The following is a 25,283-nucleotide window of genomic DNA, read 5'->3' as shown; positions in this document are numbered from 1 at the left end:
TTTCAAAGGCTCTGTTACTCATGAGGGTGTGAAAGCAGCTGAGCGAGTGTCTCTTTTGTCTACAGTACAACGTGTGTGTCTGTGCCTCGTTGTGTTTGTGTGATAGAGGGCTGTCGTCAGAGAATCAGCAGGAACCTGTCATCTGCCATGTTAATGCTGTCTCGAAGGCAAACATGAAGATTAACTGAGGAAGTCAGTACAATAATGCCTGAAAAATAGAGCAAAGTCAGTCCTGCCAACCGAGGGAAGGTTGATTCTCACTTTGGGAAAATGTTTGGTTGCCTCTCTTGTATGTCTGCTCTGGGCCCTTAAGCTGATTTAGCAACACAAGCATGCGCTCTTCAAAGCATGTCAAGATTTTCCACGCACACTAATGAGGTAAATGGATGGCTTTTGTTTTCCATGCAGTTTTAGCTGCGCCCAAAGTGCTCTCACGACTTTGTACAATGCTGCTGCCAAAACAAGCCTTGAGCATTTAATCAAATTTCTAACTCTACAGTCTGATCAATTTATGCTGCAATATTCATCTGCCACAGCAGCACACACATGATCTCATATTCATAGAAACAGCTCGACAAAGGAGAGAGCACCGCTGTTTGTCTTATCAAAACAATGGCATCTCACAAGATGAAATGGTAGCATGATTTAAAAATGCGGCTGCTGCCACAGCGAGAGTTGTTTCAGAACATGATTGTACATTCAGAGATCGTAAAGTACCGGCTCTGATCTAATCACAGAATGGAAATGAAACAAATCCTTTCCCTTGGAACCGACAGGCACCAGCAATGTGATGGAAGAATAAAGGCTGCAATTTGAAATGACTTGCATCTCAGAATAAAAAAGTTGCTCTTGTAGACATTAAACATGCATTTGTGAGATGATGTGAGCACCTTCGGGGAATTTAATACAACTTTGATTTCTTTATGCCAAACAATCATTTAGCGCTGGTTTCAACACCTCAGGCCTGTGCTGCAGTGAATATTTACCAGCAATGGAAAAATCTGATGGGAATCACAGTGAGGGGAATTTATGGGCCAACGACGATGTGGAACGACTTAAGAGTCACAGACAGAAACCTTCAAATATTAGGATTGAATTTATGGATGCTCAAGATGGAGAGGTTGTTCTCAAAGTATGCTTTGCTTTTACTCTTTGTATGAACAGCATCGGTTTTGTAAAATAATTCTCATTTCTCATTTTTTAAGCAAAGTTTTATAAAAGGTTGTTTATATTCAAAAAACCCTTTTCTGAATAAAAGTGACAAAAGACTCCTTAAAAACACTTGACACTCACCAGCTATTCATAACCAAACAAAAATTTGTTGCACATTGCTATCATGCTCTCACAGAGCCTCTCTGTGTTATCTAAATGTAGTAATAAAATACCAGGATATTTTCTAAATATTTTCATTAATTGTGAAGTGGTGTGATAACCTTTGCTAATCTGTAAAATTTGAAAAAGTAAAGCAGTATCATGACCTTTCAAAAATCCTTCAGAAATCTATTCTGAACAGTGAAGAGTACCTCTCTTATTAAGAGACACTCTGACACATATTTACTAAACATGTCTTTTGAAAATAGCACTTCAGGGTCATACTTTTAGATACACTCAGATTATTCACAGCAACCTTTCAGAGGTTTGTGGAACATATTTTCAAGATACAAATCCAAATAAATTTGGAAGCAAATAGATCTGTGTAAAGTTAAGTCAGAGAAGTTTGTGATCACCTACAATTGTCATAAGGACAGTTTCCGGTGTTTTTCCATCCCGTGTTACAGGCGCCGACAGCCAGCATCCTCTGTCTTCCTTCAGCCTCTGTGAGACAGGCCCTAACTCTGCAGGCCACATGAAAGTGGTGTGGGTTTGGAAAATAGGGCGATAAGTTTCTCAGCGATGTGTTCAGCATGCTCCAGCCTGTCCTTCCTGCTCCCCATCGAGCCGTTCTGTCACTCAGCTGGATCCTCTATGAGAAGCTCAAGATAGATACAGAGCAGTGCAGAAAGAAGCTTCACCTGCACCGCATCCCAAGCACTTTAAAGTTATCCGTTATAGAGGCTAAAATCAATAGTTCTTCTCTACAAGATTTATTTTAACCTTTGTTGGTTTATTAGCTTCAAAAATATGTTTTAAAGTTGCAGAAAGTTGTGCTTCTTGAGAGCGAATCTTAACAAATAGCAGGGAGCTTAATGCTGTTGTACACTACTGTATGGTAATATATTCTAAACTTTTCAGTCAGATATTTTTCTATATTTGTTAGGATTATCTTGATCGGCACAGCAACAAGACAAAGACCAATAAATGAGTTGCCAAACGAGCCAGAAAATGCTTCATCACTCAGCTTCCACTCTGAAAACTAAACAATCCTGTAAACTCTGAGCTGCAGTCTGTCATGTTTAGACCAAAAGGTCCAGAGTCCTCAGCTTGACAGAAAAAGAAGTGGAGATAACCCAGTACAGAAACAGCTAGCTAGACTAACCAAAATAAAACATGAAGTTATTAATAGAAACAACAAAAACAACTCTAGATGTAAGAAAGTTACCATATTTTCTGGACTATAGAGCGCACCCCACTCTAAGCTCCTCCCACAAAGTTTAAATAAATAAATAAATAAATAAATAAATAAATAAATAAATAAATAAATAAAAAAGCTGGAAACGTATATTTGCCGGACCGGGCTGGTGTCTCCGCCGCTCTGGGTTTTCCACAATAAATCTGCTATTAAGGATGCAGCCCTCCGTCTCCAACGCCGAACCAAAAGCTGCATCATATGAACTTCTTCGTGTGGTTTCCATGATGAGGGGGTATGAGCTTCAGTCGTGCCTGCTGCTAGCATGTGCTTCAAAAGAAAATTAGCACTTTCTTCTTTGATTTCCAATTTTGACTCCCAATGATTCGCTTCCTGCTAAAGAGCCCCCTGGTGGTTGAAGAAAAATCCACAGAAAAACCGCACCGGGTCATAAGCCACATAGTTCAAAGCGTGGGGGAATGTATAGTCCGAAAAATACGGTAACAACCTAAACATTATAAACAAAGCCCAACACTAGACAAAGTGGTTAAACTTTGTGACCAAAATTTAGATTGTTACCAATTATTTTTTTAAAAATTAAAATTTTCTTCATTTTTAAAACAAATGTTGAGATTGTTTAAATAGATGTATTTGACTTGCTTGAAGTTTGTTTGCTTTTTCCTACCACATCCTTATTTTATTCAGGCAAAAAAGGATGCAGTAGCCAGCAGTATCTGCAACATAATGGTTTGCATGATTTAAACAATGGTAAAACTGAATGCTAATAATGCAAATAAAATATGAAAACTGATTACATAACTTTTATTTGTAGATGATCTTTTTTTAAGCTAAGTAGTAAATGAAAGTAAGAACAGTCAGCATGGCATATGCTGAACCACAATGTGAAAAAATTCCATTAAATTAAACCCTTATATTTCTTTACAAAATAAATTAATACTAAAGAAAGAATATACTACCAGAACAAGAAAAGCTGATGAATCCCATACAGGGGTATTCCTCCACACATTGGCAAGAGAGATAAGGGCAGAGGGAGAATAAAATTCAAGAAACGAGTCGCTTCAGGTCTGATAATTTCTCTAAGGCCTCATAAACAAAGATGAAAGTGTAGAAGAAAAATAGGCGTGTTTTTTGTCCACAAAACTCTCGTTAGCATTTTGCTTTCAGGAATCACAGAAAAAAAAAAAAAAACCTCAAATGACAACAATTTTCATGTATAGTCTAATAAAACACAAATTGATTTCACACCTTCTTTGTTTCGAAAGAAGGTGCTCTCTTACTTTCTGCGAAATCTGTTCACAGTTTAAACTGTATCCCACTAAATGTTTTATTACAACTGTACTTTTACAAATACTTTTACATACATTTTTTTATGTTTGAATTTTCTGGGTTTCTAAGCTGATTTGAAAATATGTAACCAAAGTAACAAAAAATGTATAATTGAACATTTTAGAGTTTTTGAAAGTTTAGCTGTTTTTTATTTATGAATTAATTTTTAACCTGAAAGTTTAGCTGTTTTTTATTTATGAATTAATTTTTAACCTTGGCACCAGTCACGGCCCATCCAGACCTTTTCCATACCTGCTTATCCTTGCAGAGTGGTAGGGAGGGGAGTATGACTGTCCATGCATGAGTTTTCTTTTATCTGTGTTATCTGGGGCTTTTTGCGGAAGGTACTTGAGGAGTTTCAGCTGCTTGTAATGCTTATAAATGATTTTTGAGCTTTGCATTACAAAAGCAAAAGCTGTGACCTTCTTGGTATGGATTGAATCCCCCATGGCTGCCTCTTGTCATCGTTGTGGCAGGATATGAACTGTTCCCAGACAGGATCTCAATGAGTTAAAGCTGCAGTATGTTGCTTTTGTAAAAATAAAATACATCTTGATTTGCTGGTTTGTTAATGTTCCAAGCCTTACCTGTGTTCATGGGATTTGTATTAGAGCTGAAACGATTCCTCAAATTATTTGAGTACCTCGATTATTAAAATTCCTCGAGGAAAATTCATCTGCCTCTAAGCTTTATTAAATTATGTTTTATTATGTAGCAGTGTGATGTTGAATTGTGAGGTGTTTTGTCAGGATTTGGGGGCAAATAGCGTGGCATATGGTTGGACTACGACAGCATTTCTGCTGTCGGACGCGGTCTCTCTTTCTCTCTCAGCATATTGAGAGAGAGAGAGAGAGAGACCAGTAGCATAGCTCTGAGAGAGAGAAATCTGATTCCTCGATTAATCGTAAAAATACTCTATAGAGTACTCGATTACTAAAATATTCTTTTACAACAGCCCTAATTTGGATTATGACAGAACAGGATCCCGAAGACAAGCGTATAAAATTATGGTGTCTGTGTTCAGTCTTTGACTCGGAGTGAAGAGCTCTGTTATTCAGGAGGACAGGTAAGATTTGAACCTCTTCTTTACATCAAAAAAAAAAAATCGTTGAGGTGATTAGTGTATCTGAATAAGAGCCCCCCTCCCCGGAAAGCTAACATTTCAGAGTTTTCAGGTACATCCCACACAGAGGAGGAGACCCTGAGGGAAACCCAGCATTCAGGGGAAAGATCCCTTCTGGCTTACGAACAACATGGAGTCCACCGAAAGGAGCTGGAGGGTGTTGGTGGGGAGATGAACATCTTACTCTCCCCTGCAGACCTATTACCTTACAATCTAATCGTAGATAATCCCAAAGGAAAGGTTTATGTCTCTGAAAAGTCTAAAACTTTTCTTTTCTATCAGTTATGCCAGACAAGTTCTGTCAGAGGAATACACAGCAGTATTACACATAAAATCTGTCAGAATGCATCGTCCTGAAACAAATCTTGACTTTGCATAATCTAGTGAGAAAATAAAAGAATGAAAACACAGTGAATATGCTAAAAGACAGTTTTATTAGTAGACACTCATCAACCAGAAATAACCACCTGAAAAAGGTCTTCCTGAAATACACCATTAGATAGGCAGTGTAAAAATAAGGCAAAGGGCTTAAGATAATCAGTTTCACACATTTGCACCAAGAATAGGTTATACATTCACTTGTTACTGTAGTTATGCTCATGATAAATTTGTCCCCAGTTACCTCAACACAACATTGTCACAACACTTTGCAATAACTGCTTTGGCAACAGCTTGGCAAAAAGGACAGTTTACCCAAAACCTCAACAATAGGTAGAACCTGGCAATGAAGCCAAGTACGTCTCAACAAAATGTTCATATAATTAACACCAGTTAAAGTCTGTATTGTTCTGGTGACACTGTTTTCATGGAGCCTGTTATAATGTGTGGCATAGATTTTATGAATTATAATTTATTGTATTCAACAGACAAATTAATTTCCTCATTTTTCATTTTTCAACACAAACATTTCAAGAGAGCAAAAGCGCAAAGCGGAATAATGATTAATTAGGTTCTAATAGGAGCAAAAACATAAATATATTTTAGTTACGTCATATCAAATTGTTACCTTGAAGTTATTGTCTTGTGTGTCAGCAATTTAGTCATTTCCCCCCTCAATTCAACCTGCAAGCTAAAACTAAATCAATGTAAATGTAAATGGTAATTTAGAGACCTCAACCTTCATTTCAGCAACTAGTTTCACTAAAGTTCACAGTGAGCCAACAGACTGAACAACTGTAATTTTTTTCACTTAATTTTAAAGCCATGCTTAATTCTACAGTTAAAATGTAATTTAGCAACTGATTACAAAGTGCAAGTATGCATGAGTGAGACTGTTAGTGCACATTTAAGTAGTGTGACCTGCATCAAATAGAGACAAATAACAACAACGACTAAAAGTAAGTCTTATGCTGCGTTCTGTTTGTCTAAGAAGTTGGAGCTTGGATCTGGGAATGATGTCGCACTGATTTGGAAAACCAGCAGGATTTACTAGTTGCTGTGTTGCTACCTACTGTTAGCAATACAAGACAATAACAATGCATTTCTCTCCATCTTAAGTGTTTAAAACCACTAAAAGGAACACTTTTACTAATAGATATCTTACATCACCCTAAGTGCAACTGGTTTAATAAGGTATAAAGTGTAGAAAGCATCTGCAGATTTCACAAGCTGTACAAGATACTGAACCTGGTAGGTTACTTGATGATGGCCGACTTTGGAAAATCTGTCTTTTGAGTCCAAACAGAACACATTTTTATGTCCTGAAAGTTGCATTCTGTGTGAGGAATATATCGGTGGTGTATTACCATGGACATGATAGTGCAGCTCCAGTGTATTCCAGCAGTGTTTCTATAATATACACTTTCAGAGGGGTGAAAGACGCATTTTTGTGTCGAGGAGCTAAAAACCTCATTCAGTGCCATCCACTAAACACACACAAAACTAATTTGGGGTTACAAAATGTCAGGAGCCAAGATGTGTTATGAGGGGGAATTAAGCTCATCAAGCATCAGAGTTTAAATAATCAAAGAGCTTATTTCCAAACTTTTATATATCCTTTTTTTTTTTTTTTTACAGAATAGGATGCTTTCTTCTCTAAAGGTGCGTTTCCACAATGAGACCCAGAATTATTCCAGAGGGACTTAATTTCCTGGAAACATTTTTTTTTTCATCCTTGCATTTTATGTGCATTTTGTCTGTGGTCACTCACAAACTATGTCCACTGATGCTGAGGCGCAGATATTTGCCCACTTCAGCAGGAGATCAGATCGGTTCATATCAGTTAAAACCAAGTACCAAGTTCAAACTTTGTGGAAATGAGAGACTAAAATGGATTTCATGTGAACTGTGCTGATTCAAATCCGAACAATAAAAGCTATTATTTTTGACAATGACAACAATAACGGATATTGTGATCACTCTTTATATTTCAATTTTAAAGTTATAACTGCAACTTTTACTTTGGCAGATTTTGTTGTGAATTAAAGGAGGGAAAAAAATCCACTGAATTTTAAAACTTAACGACTCCATTAAGAGGACACAAAGGCTGCACCAGCTTCAATGTTAATGCATCTCAATATATAAATGTGGTATAGTATTGTAACATTGACAGTTAAAATATCTAAAAATCTGCTTTCACACAAATGTTACTCTCCAATTTCCACAGATGGCTGAAAGTAGAAGTCTGTGGTTCATCTAATTTATTCAGCTAACCACCAAGCTTAGATGATTTCATTAATGTGTTTGAATGTTAACATGATTCTCTACAAGAGCGAGGGGACTTTTATGGTTTCAAACACCATTAATAATTACTCTTGTCTCATTATTTCAAATTAACTGTGAAAAGGTTAAGCAGGGATGACTGAAACAGAATGCTGGGATATGTTCAACCTGTAAAAAATATGTTGCACCCACAGCTCAAAGCCCATCAGTTTTTCCCCCCACCTCTATCAGAACAGCTTTTGCATATATTTCTACCTTGGTTATCTGATTTGGCCCTTGTTTCTGAAGTGGAAACCAAGGTAAAAAAAAAAAAAAAACCCAACAACTTTGCTTCCTGGAAAAGGTTCCTGCAGTGGAAATGCACCTTAAACCACCAACTGTTACAATTTCACCTGTGCAGAATCTTGTGTGCTCAATTTGTTCCTACGTCTTCAGAAAGGTTTTCTGCTGGTGGATATTCAGCTTTGGAAAGAAACTCTTCAGTGACACAACACTCTACACTAGTATTACTCAAAGAGAGATAAATGACATCAAATAGAGTTAAACGTACTTTCACCAAGAAGAACTAAGTATATCTTTTTTTTTTGTATATATATTCACATGGATTTTAGAAATACATAGAAAAATATATAGTCATCTGAATGCCCATTATACAATTCTACCCAGTAGAGTCAGAAAGAAGCCTGTACAGTAGTGAAGATTACATGTGATACATATAAATAGGGCTACGGACGGCGTGAGATCTGGAAGTGAAAGCTGTTCAGGAGATATTTAACGCGGCTGATGGTGAAGTCTGGCCACAATCTTTTCCTCGTCCAATATTTCAAGGAACACATTTCTGAAATCAACTGCAACTGTTTTTGTCTGCATAACAACAGCATGCTGCTCACTTCATTTTGAGGGATTTGATTGACTGGCAAGTCAGCACCACCAACATACAGGGATATTGGCAACAACAACTTTTACCTTGCAAATATAGAGATGCCTTGCATTTACGCCAACAACCTCCAGAAACAACCTCTGGTGACGGTGGACCCACAGCACAGTTATGAGTTAGACTACATATATATTATGTTTGTGTTAGAAGTATAAAAATGCTACAATAAGTGCACACAGCTTTCAAGCGGGCAGCATTTGACACATTTTAAAGTTTTTTTTTTTTTACTCTTAATATTAAGAGTATAAGTTTGTTATAGTTTATATTAGTAAAGTCATTTACACAAATGATCTGCATTAGAACTCATACACAGAGGTATACTGATGGCTGACCTACTGTAAGTCACATAATAAATGGAAAAAAAAAAACATTTCAAATTTCTAAATAAAAGAAGTTGATTTTCAAGAGGCCAATAGAAATGAAACTTAATTTCCCCCCAAGAATTAAATAGTAGTAATTCAAAGTTACATAGCTTTTTTGACACATTCAAATGTCTCTGCTTGTCAAACTAATTCTAATATCAGAGAAAATATTAACTGAGGAAAAACAAGCCAGAAATAAAGTTGTTCAAACCAACCTGGCCATATGTGAAAAAGTAATTAAAATCCTTTTCAAATCATGAATTAACTGCACAAGTAAGCCAAAAAGCAGCCAACAAGTGTTTGTTATAAATATAATTAATCAGCTGTGGGTGCAGCACAATCAATTCATGATTTAACAAGAGCAGTGATTACTTTTCCGATGAAGGTCCATGTTGGTTTGGATGCCTTTAGAACCTTACTAAATTAAATCCTCATTTAAAAACTGCTTTCTATCTTTTTTAACTCAGGTTCTCTTTATCTGACATTAACACTTGTTTAACCCTTTTCACTGTAAATATTGTTGCCCATCTCTCCCTTACATCTATTACAACGCCGACTTGACTCACGCTAAGATTAAAGTCTATTAACTCTATCACTTTGTTTGTGTTTACACATTTATTTAAATCACTGACTTGTTGGACAATTTAATACAACTTAAATACTAAATATATTTGTGGTGAAAACCCCCCCCCAAGAAAAATAAGGTTTTGTTAAATCCAAATATTTGGTCTCTGCTTGGGTCCAAAGAACCAAATGATGCGCATGAACTGTTATTTGTGTTAAGATTAAAACCATGGTAGAGATGTAGATGTGGAATGTTACTGATTAAAGATCCATGGCATGTGATAGACTAGTAAAGATCATTAAAAGGCTTGGAGTAGTTGAACATCAGATAGTCCATGTAGTAGAAGTCGTACACTCTCTGTCTCTCCATAAAGCTGACCTGGGAAAAGTATCTTTCTGTGATCTCTTTAGAGGTCCGCACGTCTTTTGGATTCCTGTCTTTAAAACTAGGTAGTTTGAGGCTGTCCGGTGCTCCGATCATTCGCAGCAGGAAGTTGGACTCCTCCCCCATGTTCTCAAACTTGCCGATCAGGTCGTAGTCTATGAGACAAGGGTGGCAAAGCTTGTTCATTTGCTCCCAGTGGATGTCCATTCCCACCGGTCGGTGGCCATCCAGCAAGTACTGCACAAACTCTTTGAATGTGACCCCATTGCCAGTTTTAAGGGCTTCTGCAGATGGGGCCTCCCTGTATTTTGATATGATGGGTTTTCCAAACAGATTGTGGTAGTAGTCATTGGGATTCTCAAACTTGTCCCTGTATGCTGACACAACCCTATCCAGGGGCTCACGGACAAACATAAATTTTTTATAGGTTTGGAGACGGTGCATTATTTCTTTTTGGTTGAATCTGTTCAGTGTCTTGAGGTACCCACCATAGTGTACCTGTTCATGATTAAGGCTGTCCGGGTTGGACGCCTTGCCCGACAACACTATAAGGGTCCTCTTCCAGTTGGAGCAGCCTGATTTGGGCACCTCACAGTACAATACTTTGTATTTCTCCTCCACATATATGTATTTCACATGATCCGGTGTGATCGTCCTTGAGATGCCGCTTTTATATTTTGCACAGATATTCTTCATTACTTGCTTCCGAGCTTCTAAGATACTTGAGAGGTTACTCCGGCTCCCTTCTGCAGAAAAACTAGGAAGAGATGTTAGGGAGACATTTTTGCTGTGGATGATCTGAGGACTTGTTTTCAGTAGTTTGCGTTGTCTCTTGGTGATTTGAGGGGTCCCTATATCCTGCTCCTGAGAGACAGTGGTAGCTTTCTGTTTGCTCTCCTCAACGTTCGGGTGTTGCATTGGGGAGACGGGGTTGGCTTCTGCAGCTTGGAGGCCCTGATCAAACAATGACAACACAGAAGGAATGAAATAGCAGCAGACATGTGAGACGAAACAAAAAAATACACTTTGTGCTAAAAATGGGAATAAGCATGCAAGAGTGTGCTTGTCTGAAAAAAAAGGAAGGTTTTATTCTCAAATCGGTCACTTGATGGTGCTGTTTTACCACTGCTTAAGCAAAGGTATAACTTTTTGAACTGCAAATGTCACATAGAGCTCAATGTAATCCGTGACCTATCAATAAACGGAGCTGTAACATCATATAAATGTCTTATAAACACTAAATGGGGAATGTAAATTAGAATCATCTACTGCCTGATTATCATCAGACGACGGCTAAGGCCATCACACATTCTGACATTTTATTTCAATTAAATGCTGTAATGACATCATTAAGCCAATGGACTAGATGTATAATTTTAGTTTTACTACAGACAAGGTGACAGGGCCATCATAAATCTCCGGTGCTCATCTTTCTGACTTAAAAGGCCAGATTCTTTCATCTGCAGGGACATGTAAAGGGAGAAAAATAGGGAGTGTTTTCTCCCTGTCTGTTTAATGTGCAAGTCAAGCTAGACACAGAAAGCTATGCTGCAAAATCCCCTTTCTTTAGGCTTTGCTGTGCTGCAAGTCTCCTTGCTGCTGATGAACACAGCAGAAAAAGGAGAAGGCAAGGGTCAGCTGAGAGCCCGTAACACCTACTTGATGAATCGTCTGCAAGTAAAACATACTTTCTCTCTCTTACTGGTGAACTACCTGAACACTTAACTGCATGTGGCTCAAAGGATCAATCATCATGCCAACCGTTTATTTAATGTGATATCTAATATGTTGTTGTTTTTATTAGAAGAGCAGAGGACAAGTCAGCATATTATGAAACAAGGTTGTTCAAAATGGGGCCCTTGGGATATTTTTGTGTGGCCCCTGACTGCAGTACAAGAATAGCACAAATTAGGCCCACCAGCAAATGGGAATGATGTCTCTTCAGTCAACCATATTTCTTGCTGTCTTTTTAAATATTATAGTAAGTAGTTTGACTTTTTACACAACAAACTAAAACAAGAAAAAAAAAAAAAAAGTTGGAAAACAATATGACTTCCTTTTATTAAGCCAAACATCTGCAATACTTAGTCGGATTGAATTAGGTAAAAGCAAGAAGAAATATGAAAATTAAAAATAAAATAATTTTTATGTTCTAAGCTGGAGAAAAATGGCATCCGAATGCTTTTCAACTTACCGATTTTGCAAAAGGTTTGGACAACACTAAAATAAAGAACGCATCTTAAAGACCAAACATGCTTGTTAGAGAATATTAGTGAACAAATACCACGGTGACAACACCTCAGGAAAAAACCTGGAGAAGTTTGTGTGTTGATAAAAAGTCACAAAAGAACTCAATTTACCAAGTAAACTTAGAGATAATAAAGAATAAAATAAGGTTCCAATGAATTTGGTTGACTTTTGCTTTGAATACTGGTTTAATTAATAGTTAATTACTTTAGAGGTGTTTAAATTTGTTGCCCAAATCTAACACATTTTATCGGCCATAATGACAGACAAGCTGGTGCCAAATCACAAAAGCAAGATGTTCTGTGCAGCAGCCAGATGTATCACAATCTATGTTCATCACAAACACCCTAAACTGACAGTGGAGAAAGGAGGACATATTTATAAAGGGTATCTCAGAAAATAATGTTTTTGTTACTGTCTGTCAGCCTGAGACAGATCGATGAACCTAAACAAAGTAATATTTTCTCAGTTTAAAAACTGACAACAAATCCTCTGTTGATGTGGATCATGCAGAGACAAAACAATAACGCAGCACACATTGAGAGAACATCTCTGAGCTGAATAAGTTTCACGAGGGAAGAACAACCCTTCCTCCAAAGCACAAGCCTGAACAGCAATCTTGGAAATGTGATTGTGTTTGCTGCTGCTTATTAAGTTTTGAGTTGTAATTAAGTTGAGTATTTCTTTTCCCTGAAAAAGATAAACTTTATACTTTAGAGGCTAAATGCAAGCAGTCGACCCAATAGTGCCAAATGTAGCCACTCTATTTCTTTAATGACACTGGTGATTTAGTAAAATCCTATACTTAAAAATAGATGAAGATGGCTGCATGCACCTTTTAAGAAACAAAGTTATTAAGGAGAGCAAAGATTTAATTTATCAAAGTAACTATGCAACAATCTAAATATTTAGGGATTAGTTTAAAAGTACAGATCTGTCTGAAAAGTATTTATTGCATCATCTTAAAGACTCAATGTAAAATCAGGAATTGTACTCTCCATAGTTATTGTCGTATTTTTCTGTTTGCTAGAAACATTATAAAACTGATCAAATCCTTTGTGTTGATGCTGCATAGATGAAAGGACTAAAAAACAACTCCTATTGTGTGAGAAAAAAACTGAAAGAAAGGAACCTGCCTTTGGTAAAGTGGGATTGTCTACTCAGTAAAGCGACTGCAGGGACAGTGTAGGGTCAGCGTCTCGACACAGATGTTATCAGACTCGCTGAGAGGTACAAGGCTGACAATCACTTTTTTTCCCCTCCAATAGATAACAAGTCACAAGAAACCTGCGTGACTGTGTGCTGGGAGAAACAGAGTCATTACGTACCTCTTTGGACTGCTGTGGGGAGCTCATTTCTGGTGAGACACAAAGAAAAAAAAATGACAAAAATGTCAGATGTTAAGTATTCTTATCCATATGCTAAACAATTAAGAGATGGGCCCAGATACCGGCGTCAAGCTTTACCAAGATTATAAACATTTACATGTACAAAACCTCTAAAATGTTCAGTTATACAGTTTTTTCTGTTATATGTTGCATACAACAATGCAGCATTGTGCACTGCCTGTAAACTGCCTAACTCTTTTTTCCCCCCCTCACTAAATAGAAATACTAATTTCATGGTTTGAAAGTATTTATATTTCCTGAAACCAGGAAGGGGAGAATCATCTATTGCCATTTGAAACTGAAGAAAATTCTGAAACATACTGTAAGTGTCTTTACTTGGAAACCACTTCTACATTTAAATGATATTATGTTTTTTTGTTTTTTGTTTTTATAATTATCATTTGTCTTACATTATTACCACTGCAATAATCAATGTGAAAATATTTTTGGAGAAGTGGACATAAATGTACAAAAAACAAGTACAATTATTGTGTTCTTAATGTTGCACTACATTTTATGCATACACAGTGATGTATGATATTTTCATTCATTATATTACTGTGAATTTCTCTCGCTGGCCCATGCAAAGTTGTGAGTTCATAAACTCCAATAATTAAGTACTTCCCATTCCTTCACATCGCTCCTTTTAAATCATATTAAAATATGACAGCCTGATCATTACACAGGTAAAATATAGGTAGCTGAATATGCTGTGTTAGGAATGAACTTGCACAAGCAAGGAAACTTAGTTGTGCTCAATGTGGAGAAAGAAAAATAAAAAATTGAAAAAAGGATAGTGACTGAACGTGGAGAATCGAATGGATTTGTAAGAAAATGGGAAAAGATGTAATTTACTGAACAGAGTGGAGGAAGAGGCAGCTTGATAAATTTCTGGAGGACAGTGGGAGAGCAATGGAGACGTAGAAAAGAGTTTCGTGTTGTTTTTGGGACAGGTGCGATGTGTATTGGCAGATGCGCTGCAGAAGGACAGACGATGTGTTTAGTGGTCCGTCTCCTGCTGGACATCTTCTTTCCTAAGGTTCTCCCATCATGCTGATATGTAATCAAACTGACAGCTCTGAGTGGGGCTGCATGGCTGTTGATTTGGGCAGGGAAGGTGGGGAGGGGGGTTGAAGACACCTCTGCCTGAGTGGCTTGTCACTTCCAATTTGAGGGTGGAAGTGATAGGAACCTGCATGAGGGGGGTTTAGGAGAGGGGGTCTGTTGACGCAGGCCACAAACCTCCCTTAAGTGATGAGATGTGCACAACCCTAACTCAAACTTAGACACGCCTCAGTGGGGTGGGAATAAAATATGTTGCTTTGGTTCAGTGTTGTTTTAGATTACTATGCACCACCAAGCTTGCTGTTGCTGTGTGGCAATGTGTGTTGAGTCTTTGTCTTCATTCTTTTGAACGAGCAGTGCGCAAAAAAAAAGAAAAAAAAGGAGTTGTGGTCTGAGTTGACGGCCTTTGACATCATTGTCTGATCTTGTTTGGATGTGCGGTGTATTATTTAATCGCCGAGCCCTATCTGGCGGTACATGTGGGATGTGAATTTTTCATTTCAATTTACATCGCCACACATGCAATCCATGAATATTTATCACAACCAAGATACCATCGCCTGGGAAGCACATTAGAGAGCAGCGATAGCAGCTTTTTTTTTTTTTAATGCGTCTGCTGTTATGAACTGATGGAGTCCATTGTAGTCACGAACAGGAACAGCGTTTAAAACATGCATGGGTATTGAACTTGAGCCTGCCATTAAAGTGGTAATTGAAATCTCCATGGATTTAACTGGTTTTTAATAAAATGTGCTGTGTCTGCTGTGTCTGGCCCCTTTTCCAAGTTTTAAGAGAGATTGGGAATTCTCTTTGATAGTTTCTACAACTTAATCCAAGTATAAACTTTAAAGACTTTAATATTTTTATATAGAAATCATATACATTGCTGTCTGGAAGCTTATGTCCATTTATTTGGGAGATACATGTCATATTGTGGTATTTTAAATAAGACATTAGAAATATATTTTCTTATCAGGATGGAATAATAATAATAATAATAATAATAATAATAATAATAATAATAATAATAATAATAATAATTCTTATTATTGTTATTATTATCATTATAATAATGATTATTGTTATCATTATCATTATTATTATTATTATTATTATTATTATTATTATTATTATAATATAACAAACCAATTCAATGAATTTGAAAAAGAATGATGTGATTTTCTCCTTTAGTTAGAGATACAGATTTACATCCTCTGGCTCAAACACATACAATTCCCCTATTTTGTGGATGAACTTGCCAAAGCAAGTTGTAGCAAAACCACATGCAAAGCATTGATTGTCATCTTCTGAGTTCTAGCCTAATTTTACTTAAATATTTCACCAGTTCTATCATAAGAATTACTGAAGCTCATTTACATTGGTTGGTTTCAAGTGATTAAACTTGTGGTAAATGTGATAGTAGTCATTCCCCGCCCCCCACTTTGTGCCATGCTGGACAAAATGGGTGAGTACATCACAGAAATAGTGTTGTTAAGTTCAAAAGCCTAATGCAAAGCCTCCTCAAAACCTGCATTGTGTCGTTTGGCTAAGATAGTTCAATAATTGTCTTATTTCTCATCAGAAATGTATATGTTATGCTTAAAAGTTAAGCCTGTGTCTGTCTGTGCAGTGTTTACTTTCTATTGTTTTTGTTGGTTATGTAATAAGCCCACCCTCCTGAAAACATCAATAATAATAATGATGATGATTATTATTATTATCCCATGCCCATAATGACATGGATGTCATGGATGTCATTATGACATCCATGCCAATGAGAAGTGAATGTACTTTAAACTTTTGATCTTGATTTTAGGATATTGATACCTTAATAATTTACATTTTTAAATCATTCTTATTTTAAAAAGGGAACAAGCTGAATAAAAACGTCTCGAGGAACACAGATTAACACTGGGTCTGCAACTGTTACATTTGTTGCTATATTGTTCAAATCATTTTTGGAAATAAATCTGACACAGTTGGATTTAATTCGATAAATCAAACCTTGAAAACAGAGCAGTTAATTCTGGCTCTGAAAGACCAGTTCACTCTCAAAACAGGAACCCAAAAGTATATTTCATCAGGTGGATTTGTTTCGTCACAAAGCATGAATGAAGCAGCTAATACAACTATGTAAACTGAATTTCAAGGGGATTTGCAAATATCATTTTTTTCTCTGTGGTATCCACTTGGTGAAGCTAATAGTTTCCGTTTGATTGCAATTTCACACTCACTCAATTCTACTCAGTATAACTATGCTATTGATTTTCACCGCTGTGCAGTGAAAGAGTAATAAATTGTTCAGAAGGGAAACTTTACAGCGAGTGAAACAAAAAAGGTCTATAAATTCACATACACGTATGCAGATGCAAACTATTCTTTTGCTAAAATTATATTGTTCTAACTGAATGCTTTTCGTTATTCTGACATACATGCATGCCAATATAAAAACAACTTGTTAAATAGGAATATTTATCATGATTCCATTAAATTCAAATTGTGTTTAAAGCATGATGGGACTTACTTTCATTTCATTTTCAACTTATCGATACTTAAAAAGGAGCCACATACAAAAATGCAGAAATAGGACTTAATACGACAGATACAAACTTTCAAAAATAATGTTTTCTAACCACACCGGATCAGTTAATATTTAATACCAACAAACTTCAACTTTGTTAAATACATTTTTTGTCTTTTTATTGGATACCTAAATAAATACCCAATATATTGAGTGGCTCCCATCTTGACTACAAAACTTCATGGAGCCACTCATGTGCTTTACTAATATAAAAGTTCATCTATCAAAACTTTGATTTTATCTCTTGACACTGAGACTTTATTTTGATTTGACTTCTTTTTTTGGCAAAGTGCTTGGAGATTAGGTGCTTTGTGAATTGGCACTATAAAAACAAACTTAATTGAATAGATTTGATAGCTTTGCATTTAATGCAGTTACAAAAAAAAAATCCACATTAAAACAGTTTTTCACTTAATGAATACAAAAATAAATGCTGTTGGTTTTGTTTTCAAAATACTCTGTGAATTTGATGATAGAAGGTGATTAAAAAGCAAATTTAAGTTCTGAGTCATGTCCCACTGTTGCCCTTCAAAACAACCTTGAGCAGCCACTTCTCTTTGCGAGACAAAGGCCTCTGAATATTCATACACAGCCCAGCATTACTGCAAGGATCCACATAAGCAAGGGGCACATCATTAGCGGATCCATTAGCGCTCGTTCCTCTCAAACATCCTTATTCAGCTCCCTTACAGACACATACATCAAACATTATTTTTTTTCCCTGCCACAGCCTCTGAGGAGGAGCAAAGGACAAAAACAATGTGAAATAATGAGCTTGTTAAGAGAAGGCTTGTGACCCCATGTTCGGCGAGAACTTGTTAAATCCTCGTTTTTAAGCAGAGACAGTCCAGGAGGGAGCTAGAAACCAGACAAGGCGTGTCTTCCTCCAGCCCACTATTCAGACTAGGCAGTCATGCTGCGCCACCATAAACCTTTCATTAGTCATTCAGCACACTGAGCGAGCCTGACCCCAACCAGCTGCACTCCCCTTCTCTCCCTGAAACCACCCACACCTGCACTCTGCAAAACCGATCCTCCTCCACTTGACTCTTTGTAGGAATACAAGGCACGGGCGTGCTAGTGAGGTTTATCAGAGGAAAAGCGCTTGAGAGTGAAGGTATTAGGCTTTGAGCTCCGCTCCATTGATGTTTTAAGTTGTTGTGGTAAGAGATAAAACAAGGTTTTAGCTGGTGCTAAATTCCTTTAGGACTGGGCAGGAGAGAGCAGCTGCCGGGGAAAGGGAGGTGACGAGTGGGCAGGCAGTGATTTGAGATTAAAGGAGACTCTCCAAAGACCAAACGCCGGCCATCTGAAAATTGTTTTGGATCTCATCAGAGGACTAGTGTGTGAAGTCAGGCTCGGAAGGTTTGAGACAATGTTACTGACACAAAATACTAGTTTGGCTCAGAATGAATCAACATGTTTTTAATTGAATCACTGACAATGAGCGGCAAATGAGCCAAAACAAGAAAAACAAAGGAAACGTGGCACCTTTCCAAATCAATCACATATGATTGCTGACTGAAAAACTGACTAAAACAATTACAGGATCCAAGGATTAGATTTGAAAACATCCACATTGCTAAATGCAGCACTTGAATTCTTAAATGCAAATCCCAGGCCATGAAAAGCCTATTTACTGTTGTACTCCTCATACATTAAGTGATCTCTTGGGGTTTAGTGTTTTGATAAATCGATGACAAGGAATTAAAGTAGGTAGTGATGCAGCAGTGCAACTCAACAAAGAGTTGTGACTGACTTAATAGCTGCATTCTTACCTGTTTTTAAATAATAGTTTTCTTTTTTAATTCTGATATTCTTGAATTTTTATTCAAATTGGTTGAATATGTTTTTCTTGTAATGGTGTTATGTACTGTAGTCTTATTCCTCTTTAGTTGAAACTGAATGGGTTTATCCAAATGTGTGGCTTCTTCTACTCATATCTGGAAAATGAAACATATTTACTGAAAGTTATCTGCTGAATTACCATGTGGTTTTGATATTTTTCACAAATCCAACATTTTGTATATTTGTTTGCCTTGTCTCAGTTAGACCAAATGGTTATGCACCGCGCCGTTTCATGTGCAGAATGAGAGTTTTCTATTTTATGGCTAGAGCCGTTTTTCTTTTTGACTTCCAGCCCCACTGCTGCATTTCCTGCTGCTCACTAATGGAGGCTAATGAAGGTCAGCAATGACTGTGGCCCTTAAAAGCAGATGAATGCAGGCACTATTACAATGACTTCATAATACATTTATAAGCGCTGGAGATGTTTGAAGTGAAAACTTTTTGGAAGACATCATGACGTGGCACGGAAATGCTAACGATGCTGGTAACGTGACGTTTTGTTTCGGCTCTCCTGCCTAAACCACATCATTAAAATTCTACTCCGAACAACACAATTCCTTTTCCTGCAATGCAACAAGAAGAAAGAATGGCCGTGCTTACAAGGACTGAAAGGAGTGGTGAAATGAATAAATATAGAGCGTTCATAAAGCCACATGTGGGCTCCGACCGGGCTCAGGACCACAATTCAAGGTCAGCTTCTTTGGACTGAACGTAAATCACCGGGAATGTACTCTTTCATTAGCGGAGAGAGGGATGAAAAAGACGACACTTCCTCCAAATAACCTACTGTGTTAAATCATTGTCCCATCCATGCACCATAAATAACACATGGTTTGGCTCATGCTTGTCGGTGGAAGAGCAAAGGTTAAAACATACAAACTATCAGTGAGGTGGGAGCTGAGCACAGCAGACGACTATATGGAGTGAAACTGTGAGACCGCACTAAGAAAGAACAGCTGTTCACCACTGCTATTATCACTATATCATCACTCCTAAATGCTACTTTACAGCACTGCATGTAGGAGAATCGTGTTGAGGACATATGCAAAAAAAAAATGCTCAATAGGTTTATAAAAGAGACCTCATTTCAACATTGATATATGAGTTGATGTAAAAACTAAATTTCACCGAATCAGGACACTTCAGGAAAGTATTTATGTGTTGTGGTCCAGAAGGTGTAGGAAGACTGCCTCGCTAGAGTAACGGCATCCATCTGTAAAGGTTTTCCACATTTAGACTTTACTTTGTGTGCCATATTGAAAACTTCGTTCTCACACAGGTAGCTTGTGCGTCCCAGGGGGGAAAACGATGAACTTGGAAGTTGCTGAAGCTCTTATATGTGGGATCAAATAAGACACTGATTATTGTTATGACAACTCTTTGACAGCAACGTATTCTGCGAGTGGATCCCACTTGGGGAACTTTCAGGGCTGAGAGATGCACAGACTTCTCAGGGCAGATTTCCATGGAAACAGGGAGTCAGAGAGCTGTGCGTGGGGGTGTGGTGGGAGGCGCCTTGTTTTAACACCATGTGAAGGACAGTGAGTGGCAGCCTGCATGATGATGGATGTGTAAACAGATGCTGCCTGTCAGCAGGAGGCTCAGGGTTAAGTGAATTATGTCAGCTGAGACGAGGTGCTATAGGCTCTAATTGGCACAGTTCTGTGTTGGAGGCTGCAGAACTCAAGGCATATAGGTGGAAAATATGCATTGCAGAGCTAGTCTGTGAATGTACTTGACGAAAAGACTTTTGAAAGCAAAGACACCACTTTACTGGCATATCTGCAACCCTACAAGTCAAGGTTGCACCGTGGTGCAGCTGATTACAGAAATAAGGTCCATTTTCAGTCCCAACCAGGAGTGTTTTTGCATGGAGGTTGCATGCTCTCTCAGTGTATAAGTGAGTTCTCTCCAGGTTCCTTGAACAGTCCAAAAACATTAACTTTTATATTAATTAAACACTCCAAGTGTGTGAATGCAAGGTTTTGTTTCCTGTGTGTATCAGTGTTGCCCAATGATGGACTGGCAACCTGGGCCCCGCCTTTCACCCAATCACTGCTGGAGATGGGCACCAGGCCCCCGCTGCAACCCTGGAAGGGTGAGCGCAAACAGAAACCAAAGAATACATTTTGAACTAATGTAATAATAAGATTTTATTATTAATAATAAAATATAAGATTTCTTATTATTACATTACTGCTATATTACTTGTACCTCTTTAACAAAACTAGAGACTTTCTTTAAGATCCTGCTGAACTGAATTCTCTACTTAGAACTGATTTTATTTGTTCAAATATGGTGTTTATATCACAAAAGTTTCTCTTTGAAAACATTTTTTCCATTAGAAATAATGGAAAATACAATAGTTCATTATGACCCTCCACCCACCTACTCAGCACTCAAAAACCGTCATTTTCAGCATAAAAGAGTTATTGATTCTATATGTAGCATTAATAGGAGCATTATATGGCAAAAATAATGATCTAATGCTAAAGAATAAGGTCAGTGAACACAGATCCTGAGACGACCACAAGTTTACAACAAAGAAGATGACTAAGATTCTGTTTTTATTTTTTAAAATAATTGTGATTGTTAACAGGACAAATAACTTCCACTATGGCAGAAGGGAAAGCATCATGGTGTGATGTCAATATAGAGAAACATACAGTGGGCCCAAATCTTCACCCTACGACATATTTCAGCATTACTCTTACTAATATATTACAAACTGATTCCCTAGAAGTACTGACTTCACTCGCATCACTATCTCTGTATACAATTGAAAACAAAACCCTTTCAAAATTTTAGGAAAATCACAGCCTGGATAGTTTGTCAATCGATTACAGTGGAACACAAACAACTATGAACACACATAAACTCATTCCAAAAGGCATTTCGGAAAGACCAATAAATATAACAGTAGTGTTTTTGGACTGTGGGAGGAAGTCAGAGTACCCAGAAAGAACCAACACATGCACAGGGAGAACATGCAAACTGCAGCCAGGAAGACATCAGGCTGGGATTCAGACCCATGACTTTCTCTGTATATTTTTATTCCTCCCTATAGCGTAACAATGTTTCATTTCAAAGTGTCACAGGATGTCACAGGATTTTATTTCCTTCCTGTCCTTATATCGCTCACTCTACCGACAGTACTGGCTGCTAACAACCAAAACATGCTTGACACTAACCGGGACTGTCAGGGGCATCTTTGGTTCATCTGTAAATGAAGTACCACACGCAGCCACAAATCTCCCTCTGATTCCCCAAAGGCGAACGTCAGGTGATAGGAAACAATTTGATTTCACTGCAAGCCCAGCACATTTTGGCTTGCACAGCCGTGCAGCTGATTGCTCTGCCCTGCTCATTTTCCCTTGGCATAACCTCTGTTGCCCTTACATACAGAACACATGAAATTGCAGCAGAGTTACTGTGAACTCTGCTTGTACATTCCTCTCCTTTCCCCCTTTCCTGCTTCTACGGGACAATCATGTTCAGAAGAGCTCGCATCAGCAAAAGCTTCATTTTCTCTATCCCCCACCAAATGTCACATTCAAATATAAATACACAGCGAATGGTACCTCCAAAGGTTTTAAATAAGTGTCCTGCATGTTCAGCTCTCTTAGTGCCCAAACATGTAAATAAAAATCTAAAATGAAAACTGCTGATAAAGCATCTAAATTTGCGCTAAAAAAAAAACAAAACAAAAAAAAACAACCTTTGAAGATCCCTAAATCAAGATCATGCAATTGAGAATCAAGTCTGCTTTAAAACTGTTCAGCTGTTATCACCGGCCATGAATTACCTTTGGATTGAGAGCAGCCTGGTGACCTTTACTGCACAAATGTTGACTTTGCCTGATATTTCAAACAAATAAAAAGAACCCCATTGATACTTCCCAGTGCTGTACTTCATTTTTTTATTTTCAAAGAGCCACTCAAAGCGTTGTGTACTGGCGTTGTTCAAAAGGGATTGAATAAATTGTTTGATGGCCTCTTTTATGTCTTTTCCCCTCACCCAACTTTTTCTTTCACTTCTTCTAGATTAAAGTCAGGACCAAATCCTTTTATCATGACCCGCTGGCACACTGGTGGCGAGCCGAGGTGTTGTGATCAGATGGTGCTATGTCTTCGTTAAGTCCCGGTGCTCCCCTGTTCACCTCCATTTGCAGTGAGATTGGGAACTGAAATTGGCCCTGTCACTGTTTACGTTGGCCTCTCATTTGAGTTAACTTCACGTCCCTCCAGACACCCCTTGTTTCCCTGTCAGAACACTGCTGATTACAGCTGGGACTGATGAGTCCAGACATGTGAGTAAAGCACAGGGAGCGTGGCTGAATGCTAAGTAAATAGTTAGGCGATTGCTTCAACATGCTGCGACACCTGGAGCATCTCCTTTCATTATAAACCTCTGGTTTACAGCAATGCATTACAGTCACAGCGGAAAGAGGGCGAGAACTCAACATTACGTTTGAAACAAATAAAACAACCATCTTTAAACTAAAGGCAATAGTTGCGCTGTTCAGTATCGTAACATTTGTAATTCAAATGAGATGCAAAGTAAGACTTTACGCATGTCTTGGTTCTGATGTTTTGATCTTCTGGAGCCATGAATTTTACTAGCTCAAATATAATTCAATAGATCAGAATATGCATTCTGAACTTTAACTTTTCAATATAGCTGGAAGTTAATATGAAAATATATTCAGCTACTCGATGCCAAGATGGATTTGTAAACAAGATAAACATGATCTAAAAGCACGACATGTTAATAAAGAAGTGTATTCCCCCAGCCTATGCAAAAGCATGGTGACACGTGTTATATGTTAACATTAATAAGAAATCAGAAAAAATGCCATTAAAAGCCAAAGAAATTCAATGAAAAATAAAAAAGCTAAAAAGTTAAAAAGAAAAAGAAAATATTTAACACAAAAATGAGCTACAAAAAAGCATCTAAACCAGAAATGCATTTGTATTTAAAAAATACACACACATTTTTGTATTATTTTTGGGGGGGTTCAAATTAATATATCCAGTCCAAAGTAATGGTCAATAAAAAGGTTTCTCGTTATCACAGTAAAAGATAAGACATTCTCAAGCCTGTTGTTGTAATGGCTTTGGTTGAAAATACATTTCTTAACTTCTAGATGCTCCACTGAGAACAGCTGGAGTCACATTCTGGAAGTAGAAACAACATGGTCTGACTATAAACCAGCAACAACCAAGTGCTCTTTGCAAAATTAAAAAAAAAAAAAAATTGAAACAGAAGAGTTTCCTAAGAGCCAATGATGACTCAGAGAGAGCTTCAGCAAGAGTCTGAATTAGAAAATCTGCTTTTATTTTCTTACTTAGTAATGCACTTAACCACATGATCTTCAAACACACTTAGTGTGCTCATTCAAAACTGCTGCTGCAATGAAAAAAAAAAGCAATCTGTTGAGGTGCATCTGAAGCTTACTGCAGAACATTTGGTCAGTTCAGTAGAACACTGAGTCTGGTCAGATGAAGTAAAAACTGAACTGTAAATTTCATTCCACACAATGTGTTTGGATGAGGAATGGAACTGCATATCACCACAAAACTCCCAAAGCAACAGTAAAACTTGGAAGTGAGAGCAATGTGGTCAGAGGCTATTTTGTAGCTTAAGGTACTGACTGATTTCACTTAACTGATGGAGGATGAATGCAGTAATGCTCCAGGAGCGTCTTTCTTAGAATCCACAGATGAAATAGGGACACATTTGAGAATTTTGCCGAACACCTAGTTAAAGAAAGATATTAAAGCTACCGAGTATGGTTTAGTCACTCACCAAACCTAAATGAACCTAACTGAAAATCGGAAAGAATTGGAAAGAACTTAAAGTCAGTTTAAAGAAGAAATCTGAACGTTTAAGGTTTTAAGGCATTCCAGATTTTGATTAAAGAGTCAAAATGTCACCTGAGCTATGCAAGAGAGCTTTTTTCACGGGAGATATTAAAGTTTGCTTTACAAAAAAAAGGTCTTTTGCACTTCAGTAAACTTGCTTTCATGTTTTTGTACGTGTGGATTTCATTAAATTTGTTGACTGAATTAAATCAAAAGCATATTCAGCACATTCAGTACATATTTTGTATAATTGGTTGATATTTGATAAAACATAAATGTTTTCTAATATAAAGTTAAAATACAAACAAAATTAATAACATTGTAAACAGAAAAAATCTTGAAACCCTAAAGTTTCATGACATAATAGGATATATCATGAAGCTTGCATAAAATTATCCTATGAGT

At 37.3% G+C, this 25,283-nt stretch overlaps 1 protein-coding gene across 2 annotated transcripts in view; it reads right to left on the bottom strand.

Moving 5' to 3' along the window:
- Positions 1 to 5,391: 5,391 nt before the first annotated feature.
- LOC106951987 (carbohydrate sulfotransferase 8-like) overlaps positions 5,392 to 25,283 on the bottom strand; it is a 177,783-nt gene continuing 157,891 nt past the window's right edge. For both annotated transcript variants that reach the window (XM_015039803.1, XM_015039802.1), the window contains exons 3-4: positions 13,461 to 13,489; positions 5,392 to 10,839 (exon numbers count right to left, since the gene is read on the bottom strand). In XM_015039803.1, coding sequence (XP_014895289.1) covers positions 9,787 to 10,839; positions 13,461 to 13,489 — 1,082 coding nt within the window. In that variant the 3' untranslated portion in view covers positions 5,392 to 9,786. The remainder of the gene's footprint in view (positions 10,840 to 13,460; positions 13,490 to 25,283) is intronic.

This window comes from Poecilia latipinna, unplaced genomic scaffold (assembly GCF_001443285.1).
Source record: "Poecilia latipinna isolate Pla-1442-1.1 unplaced genomic scaffold, P_latipinna-1.0 Scaffold485, whole genome shotgun sequence".
Lineage (NCBI taxonomy): Eukaryota > Metazoa > Chordata > Actinopteri > Cyprinodontiformes > Poeciliidae > Poecilia > Poecilia latipinna.
Note: the sequence above shows the minus strand (reverse complement) of the source record. Positions and strands in the feature narration are given on the sequence as shown.